General features: G+C 38.0%; 1 protein-coding gene across 1 annotated transcript; it reads right to left on the bottom strand.

The window, feature by feature from the left end:
- Positions 1-1,050: 1,050 nt before the first annotated feature.
- LOC149923264 (innexin inx2-like) lies at positions 1,051-2,586 on the bottom strand. The gene is made up of 2 exons (XM_090162384.1): positions 2,195-2,586; positions 1,051-1,855 (listed from the first exon to the last, which is right to left on the bottom strand). The coding sequence occupies exons 1-2, from the start codon at positions 2,584-2,586 to the stop codon at positions 1,051-1,053; spliced, it is 1,197 nt and encodes a 398-aa protein (XP_090018510.1).
- Positions 2,587-9,258: the final 6,672 nt, after the last annotated feature.

Below are 9,258 nucleotides of genomic sequence, written 5' to 3'. Positions count from 1 at the left end.
AAATAAAATACATTTTTGAAATATTTTTCTTTAATATATCGAAACAAAATAAGTAATACACTGCAAAAATTTTTTTTTGGGGGGGGGGTACAATACGAGCTCATTCTTATTATTTTTGTATCTTTGCTTTGTTTTTTTTGTAGGATCGAGGGCTATTTCGTTAACCACTTGTTCGCATACGTTATTAATCTATCGAGATGCATTTTATCTCGATCGTGTTTTATTAGCATGTTGAAATTTAACAAACAAATCGTTTCAACCATACTAATATGCCATCTTGTTTCTTTGAGGTACGCTTTAAAGATGTCGCTTTCGAAGAATTTGTGCTTCGAAACGTCGACGCCATCATTCATACTGTATAAAAGCATCAGCAGTTCGTAATTTTTAAATTATCGATCATATTTAATCCGGTTCGGGCATTCGGAGTCGCTAAATCCACATTTATTCACAACTTTCCGAAAATTAATGGAAGCGTTAAAATCCAGCCTTTCGAATTTAGAATGAAACAGTATCAAGGTTCTGAAAAGCCATTTCTGCATTTCGTCGGTATTAGAAGCGCCACATTTTAGATCTAACCGATTAAATCATTGTAATAGCCACACTGTGGGGAAAAACATATCGGAGCTTCATTTCGAGAGTTAGATTTTTTCTCGCCCTCGGGGGGGGGGGGGGGGATGTAGTCTCTCTCTCGGTCTACGCGCGCGGGAAAATACGAAATTCCCAAAAACGCACTAGGTTATTTTAAAACTTAATTAAATTCAAGATCTGTTTTGATAATACCAAAAAAATAAATTTTGTTTATTTAAAACATTAATTTTTACGTGTTTCCAGTGGAAGATATGTTTCTGCCGGAAGTCTTATTGGTGAATTCATAAATTATTCTCAATAAGGTTTTTATTACAAGATTACTTATGAATTAATTAGATAATTATTTAATTAATTAATAGTAAAATATAACTGAACTTGGACAAAGGAAGTTTAAATTTTGTCATAATTTTAAATTCTTTTTATACATTTTCTGGTCGTAATTTTGACTTCATACAGTGTCTATTATTTATTTATTTTTAAAGTTTCTATTGAGTCATTGATGAGAAAATCGTTCAAAATTGATTTATTTTCATCCGCGTTCAATTTCTCCATTTTAATGGCGTGCTTGTTCCTCTGCGTATCATAAAGTCTCTCTCGGATTTCCACGAGGATGTCCCTCATAAAGAGTGGCTCTACGTTCTTGCTCAACAGATACAGCAAGAACCAGTCTCCAGCTTGCAAGTACTTGCTGACTGCTTGCAAACAATCGTCGTCCGCCAGCGAGCACTGGGCTTTGAGGCAGTAGGTGCGCATGGCGGGACTGACCAACGTGGCGAGGCGGTACGCCAATGCTAGCGCGCTTATTGTCGCTAAAATGATGAACCAAAAGCAGGCGAAGATGAAAACCTTTTCGTTGATAATGTTCAGGGGCAAAATGCAAAACGAATCCACAGGCTCGATGTCCCCACTGGGACCAGAGATGTAGAACTGGCATTTGGTCATTCTAGGGAACACTTTAATCATCGGGTCCGTTCTGTGGGGCGAATCTCCTGCCAACGCGAATTTGATTACTTTGGTACCGAATTCCCTAAATTCTCCACCCAAGAAGGCATCCACCAAGTAAATCTGCACTATGACGTTTACGAAATTGGCAATTTCGCAAATGATGTATTTGGCAATGAAAAATCGATGTAGCTCGCCATGATGCGTCAAATAGTCGACAATAATCTTCTTCTTTGGGGTTGTGTCGTCTCCTCCGAGGCCACTGAAGGACAGTCCCTCGGACAGAAATTTAATTCTCCCGCCTTCCCAAACCTTCCACAAATACCTGAAATCAAATCATATCGTTTTTTTTATTTTGCTGTAGCCAAGCCCGATTCATTCCCCTTCAATTTTATTTAGTTCAATTAAATTTAGATAATTAAACTACTAATTTACCTCCTTCATTATATTGGCTCGATCTAGTTCAATTCGTCGTAAGTCTATTCGTTTTAGCTCAAGTTATCTCGGATCAAATTAAACCTAATTCGGTTTAATTTAATACCTACCTTTCGCGCATTTTCATCAATCAAAGAAATCATACACGATTTTACCAAAAACACGGTAAGAGTCTACACGTAAGAGATTAGATATAGATTTCTGATTCTACTTAATTCTAACAATTCACCTTGGCAAGTAGAACATCCCTGATTGGATGAACAGTATGACCCACACCCATTGGTAGTACGAATGGTGTTTCAAAGGGTCTTTCTTCGACGCTTTGTCAATTCCGGGGTAGACTACGCCATCCACTCCGACCTCCTTATCGAAAGCGCGCACCAGACTGTAGGTGGAATGTGTCCAACAGAAAGCGTCGATGACTTTTTCGGCATTTTTCTTATGGACCACGCAGTCGATGGGATCACCAAAGTATTGGGTCGCCGTCACCAACAACGCCGAAACGAGCAGAAAGAAAGCCGTCACTCGATAATGTAGCCGAAAGATGGAGTTGTCGATGACATACGTTGGTATTTTCAAGGCGGACTTTAACGTGCCCTGAAAGGCCGGAATCATCATCATCTTGATACTTCAAATTCTTTACTCAACAAGTATATTGGTTGTTGACTGAAGGTTATAGTTCCAAAGGTGGATACCAAGCGTATAAATGCGGCTTGTGTGTGTGTGTGTGTTTTGTTTTTGGAGACGGGGGAGGGTGGTTTAGCTTTTCGGGAAATATTACTGCGTGATGGAAATTCGTTACGACGGTGGCGTAAATAGAGGTTTTCCGTAAGTGACAAATTAAATGGCTCGCTTTCAAACCTAAATTGAAAAATAGAGAGGATTGCGTTTAAGGAGCGGAGTTTCAGTTTATGCGTAAAATAAAAATCTTACCAGCTATACTTGATAGAGTTTTGTCGCAATCACCGACCCTTCTTCCACAGTACCACCGAAACGAGCTATGTACTGAAAACCTTGCCGCCGAAAACCCGCCCCAACGAAACAACCAAAGCGCCGAAAAACCCACCAGCGCTATTTTTCCGGGAATTACGAGTTTCAAAGAATTTTTGCTAGCTTCTTTTCGAGAGAGAAACAATTTCCTAGCTCCCGGGATACTCGGTGGTCTACTCTCCGTGGGGGAAAACAATTTAAAAAAAAACGAATTAGGCTTAATTTTCAATAAATTATATGTTTGAAACGATTTTAATATACGTTCGTTCAGTTTTTTAAAAGGTTCGTTACGAGAGAGCGAGAGAGAGAGATCTTCGCTTTCGGGGGGGGGGGGGTACTTAGCGTATACCGTAGTTTGAAGTAAATTTAAGTTAAGCCACGCTTTGGAATATTTGCCAAGCAGTTCAATTTAGAATTTGACTATATTGACACAGATATAAAATCAATAAATATTTTTATGTATTATGTATAATGTATTATTCAGTTTATGATGTAAAATATATTATATCATATATTACAGATTGTTTTCATTTCATTAAATGGATGGCGGAGGGGAGGGCTTGGAGAGACTTTAGAAAAAGAAATGAAAATCTTATTATTTGAATCTGAAGACTTTTAAAGTATGTAGAGTGGAGTGGACGACAACCATATTGTTTAACATACGCCACTGGTATTTTTTTAAATGTTATTAACTCGTTGTTAATAACGACGACGACGGTTGTTCTTTTCAAACGAAATTGAATTATGTGTCACAAGCTTAATCGTTAAAGGGATTGGGGGAGGGATGAGGCCGGTTTCTGGCGCAAATCTTGGTTCGGCTGTGTAATTTCTATAGATGGTTGTAATAATGTAGAATTTGCTTTCATATTTTTATGAATTTCACTTAAAACGGATAACACTTTCCTTTCATCCGGCTTTGATTCGTCTTTACCGTTTTCGACATTGTTCGCGTTATTCAATAACGCCTTGACGACTTCTGGAAAACGAGAATAGAATTTGAAAATTGAGACATTAAAGAGGTTTAAATTCTCTTTAACTGCCGTAGCGTTACCGCCCAAATTCAGCAATACGGCGTGCGCTATTTGCTCTAGCACTTCGTCTTTGGTCATTCGTTCAAATTTCAATTCTTCTTCGGTATATATTGGTGGAGATTTTGCGCTTTCATCGTCATATAACACTCGTTTTATTAGAGACGAAGCGCGTACGTATGTGTTTTGAGTCGAAACGGCCAATAGCGTAGTTAAAATCGAGTGCGTATCCGACTGCCAATCTAAAACGTTTCGTACGTAGGTATCGGACTTTTTCAACGACGCGTCTATCATTTCGATGCAATTATACGTTTGAGCAAAATCAACAACGGTGAATGTTGGCCTGCTGGGTCGATTCGCGTACTCCTGGGTTCTATCGACATTTCCAGTAACTATATTATGAAACGCTTGCAATCCCGACATGACAAATCCGAAAGAAATATTTCTTACGCACTCTTTTATTTCGACGTTGCGTTTTATCGCGGCATAATGCGATACGCATAAAGAGCATGGCAATATGGAATCGATATTATAAACCAATGATGGGAAATCTAAAAGATCGTCAGTCTTACGGTTTACAAACGCGTGTGTTAATAAAATCGAAGACGAATGCATGAATGACCAGTACAATGGACCCCAAGTCCCCGGATCGTAAGCGTTTAGTCTCACGTACATCGGGTTTACTTTTAAATCGTATACGTCACAAAGAAATTTAACAAATCGTTTAAATAGCGTGTTATATTTTGGTTTGCCATCACGTATCGATTCGGTTAAAGCGCAAAATTCGTCGAGTATAGGCTGAAACCGCTCAACAACCATTTTTATATCGATGAGCTTAAACTGCGCCATAGAAACATTGACCACGTCGATTAACGGCGAAACATCGAATAATGACGGTTTTGACGCGCTCTCGCGATCTGTAAGTTTCGGTGAAGCCATATGTTAATTATATATACGTATTACCGTTTAAACTTTCCGTTTCCTACAACGGAGGCTTTTTTTTTCAACGCGTTATAATATTCAGAATTACTATATAAATACCGTACAGTGGAATATCATTTATTCGTAACGACGGAACGTTTTGAACCAAGAGCAACCGATCCAATCACGTCTTAAAATTGCCGTTTTCGTTTTTAATATAATATTTACGTCGCGCCAATTTTTTATTTTAGTTTTTTTTTAAATCCAATCATCGCGATGGATCAGAGTTTACCGCAGAATCAAACCCAAATGATACAAGCGGCGACGCCAATGCCCATAATGCCGAATATTCAACAATTCCAGCAACAACCCTCGAACGCGACGCATCAACCAGATCAAACGATGCAGCAACAACCTAATCAGAAAATGCAGCCGCAACAAGTCATGTCGCAAGCTAACTTGATAAACAGCGCTTTTCTAACAAATTTCATGCAGAATAGCGGTATGAGCTTTGGAAACTCGCCGAGTAACAGGAGGCAATGCGTAAACCTGGTCGATATAAAATCGAAAGACGAGTGTATTGGCGATTTGATAAGTCAATCTATGAGAGACGATTTTGATGTTCTCGCTTCTATGAATTTGATTGATGACGAAGATTACCTATATACGTTATATATGAAGAGTCCGTGCTTCATGAATCCGGCGTATACGCTCAACTTGCTGTGCTCGATGTATCGTCAAAAATACGCGGAATTGTACGCCAAATACCCAAGTCTCGAGGTGTATACGGTATTCTGTTTGGCCGTCCAGGTGTTTTATTCCGAAGGCGAGTTGAAACGTATTTTCAATTCGTCAACTTTGAATTTACCTAAAGCTGGCAATAAGATTAATTTCAACGTACTGAGACGTCAACGTAAGGAACGATTGGCGGCGAGTGATCCGTCCGAAAAAGCCAAACAAGGGAAAATTACAACCGTTCATCCGTTATTGAAGCTGACATTTTATCGAGAACACGAAGGTTTATTCAAAGTGGGAAAACTTACCAAATATTGCGTACCTTCCGAGTTTGCGTTGATGTTTTGTAACGTTTCTGCCGGTACCGTGAGTAAATATGTAAAGCAAAATGAAAAAATGGACTATACCGGCGTAAAAGGCGTATTTACTCGGCCAGTTACCGTAATTCTAAGATCAAGAATAAATAAGGATTTCGTGTTTACAAATATAGAGCATTTGGATGATGTTGGAAAACTGCTCTCGTTAATGACGGGATATCGTACCGAGATCGATACTTTTGGATTGGGTATCAAGCTACAAATGACTTTGGAAAATCTATCTTCTAAAGTTATATCAAAAATTGATCAAAAAACCAAATTTGACTCGGGATTCAACATGGCCGTCATAAGTAGTTTTGGTTGCGTCGGGACCGATTCCAACACTTTAAATATTCGCAGCTATATCGATAAAGTTTATTGTTTGGATGCCGAAATTGCCGATATACCTGACGATTCGATTATCAAAATGGACGTTATTAACCAGGATCAAAGCGGCGCGTTGAACCAACAACTCGACGATTACGAAAAATTAATTGAAGAAGAAAAAGCTGCGGTTTTTACAATAACGGGATCTCCAATCGAAATTTCTAATTCCTCGGAAGCCCCAAACACCGATTGAAAGACACGCTATATACCAGTCATTAAGTAACAATTTGCTATACGACAGCTATCTAGAATATCCAAAAATAATCCAGATTCAACGCCATTTATTGCACAACCAATAATTAGTTATACTTTAGAATTGTGCTTTTTTTTGTTCCCTTCTTTTTATTATAATTTTTTGCGTATCTCGAAGGTTGTCTTTCTTTTATTATAATAAAAATATCCAATATAGTACGCTGATATCTTTTGTGTTTTTCTTTACTTTACTATTTATTTTATTGTGGAAATGAAATATTTCCGAGGCTAAAACAAATAAAAAAAACGGCGGTATCGATGCTACTCGCTTTATTCTTTGTTTTGGTAACGCTTATTTTAATTTTAACCAAATTAAAAGATGCTACGAGCGAAAAAGTCGATTCCGGCAGTAAGAAAAACGACAAATTACGCCGCGGCGCCAGGGTTTAAAACTTTCCTACGAGAATTAAAAGGCTTGTCGGGTTTAAATAAAGCTACGGTAACGGAAGCTAGAAACCTTTTGAAGGGCGTAAATATTGGAATTAAGTCCGTCGAAGACGCGATTAAAAGTTTGCCAGTTACGAAATCTAAACATGGCTTTCTGCGTGTGGGAGACGAGACTGTTGGCCGAATTAATAAAGTATTACGCGAAGGTGATTTGCGGGCTATTGTCAAAATATCGAAACAAAAAATTCCAGTCACTTCGGCCGATGATATGGCGTTTAAACGAATAGTGGCCGATACGCCAGAAAAGGCGTTTAAAGACGTGACTGATCTGGCCGCGGCGTATAAAAGGGCCAGACCGTATTTAGATACGACGGTTGAAAATATGGATAGATTATCCAAAACGGGGAAAGCGGATGTGAAGAAAATCGAAAACACCTTATTGAACCATTTTAAAACCGGAACGACTATCGGTCTAACTTTGGGTGTCGTATACGTGGCTGTGGATTGGTTAAGTAAAGCTACCGAAGAAAGAAAAGGGTGCTTTATGCTAACAACGATTAACAATAAAACAACGTCGTGTAAGGTTCAAACCTATTCGTGTATTGGTAGCGGCGGTACAATGTGTCCGACCGGGTTACCGTATTATAACGTCACTCTTACCCTAATGAAAGTCGCGACTCTTCCCGATTCGGATCAGCGTAAAATTGTCGTTGCTAAAGCAGCCGGAGTTATTGTAAGCGAATTAAATTCAAAATTAGCTGCCGTCATCGACAATAAATACGAAGACGTCGCTAAAGTTATAAACGCGATGACTGACCAGCCAGCGTTGGATGTTTGCGGTTTAACGCACCCGGATATTGAAAACGGCGTGGTACCTCCGTACCGTTTGTGCTCGCCTGGTAACAATCCCACGTCAACAACATTTATAGACGCCTCGCTATACGCCGATAATATCACGTTTCAATGTTCAATTAATCCGTCAATTTTAGATACAGTAGCTGATGTCGCGAAACAATCAGGCATAGATTTATTTCACGGCGTAAATAATTTTATATCGGGAGCTTTAAAACCAATATTTATAACTGTATTCGTGATTTTAGTTTTGATTTTACTGATTAGCGTTATTTCAAAAATCGCGCCTGGCAAAAACAAATCTAGCGACGTTCGGTTTTAATAGTTATTGAGAGTCCGCGCCATATTTAGAAGAAAAAAAATCCTTTAATAGTCGTAAGCAAGGAAGCGCTCCGCTTAATCATTCAACTTATAGGTCTCTTGATATATAGGATCTCATAGTATATATAGCTATTTTCCTTGACGCTTCTGTTGGTTGATGCATCAATCAAACGTGTGTGTGTTTTTTTTAAAGATCATCTGCCGTGTACCTCGGGCGGATCTTAAACCGGACAAAAGTAATCTTCTGGTTTAAGAGCTTGATCAGTATAAGCAAGGGAAAACGATGTCAAAGCGTTCTTACGCAGTCCTACCACGATCGTTAATGCTAAACACTTACAGATAAGGTTTTTCACTTCGCGTTCGTTCTCATATCCACATATATAGATATCAATAATCACTTTAAGGTAGTTTAAACATAGTTAACAAAAGCTAGTCTAAGCCAATTACAGCAAGTATAATATCTATCAAATGTCTGGAGTCTATCTTCGGGTAGTTATAATTATAAATATTACATTACAATATTTATTGTTTAACCAATTTTTTTTCTTTTCTTTTTTTTTTTTGGTTTGTATAAAGGATTTTAGTTTTCCACAGTTTTCGCCTTTAATTTCGAACGCTTTGGAAACTGGAATACTCGACGTCAAGCACGATTATTGGAGTGCTTTTATTCGTGAATGTGCAGCTCATTATGTAAAAAATTCAAATGTTTGTAGCCAAAGTAGATACGCAGAAATTGGTATGAAAATGACCGATAAATATCCGTGCATTAAAGCTCCTGGAAATAAGGCTTGGGTAAATCTTTTTTTTATATATAAATTATTAATGGTTATCATGTTTTTTTTAAATCTTTGACTCGCATATTTCATTAATTTTTTTAATTATTATTATCAGTCGACATTTACAACTGCAGTGAGTGTTAGAATCCGAAAGGAAAGAAGCAAACGAAAAAACCACACTAATAGTAAAGACCCAAAAGATTTTTTAAAATTAGCAAGTGTTGTCTCTGGAATGAGCGTAACAACAGACAATGTCGAATTACTTTCTAAAAAGAGAGCCGTTAAAAA

Source organism: Leiobunum rupestre, chromosome 11 (genome assembly GCF_980474605.1).
Source record: "Leiobunum rupestre chromosome 11, qqLeiRupe1.1.hap1, whole genome shotgun sequence".
NCBI lineage: Eukaryota > Metazoa > Arthropoda > Arachnida > Opiliones > Sclerosomatidae > Leiobunum > Leiobunum rupestre.
Note: the sequence above shows the minus strand (reverse complement) of the source record. Positions and strands in the feature narration are given on the sequence as shown.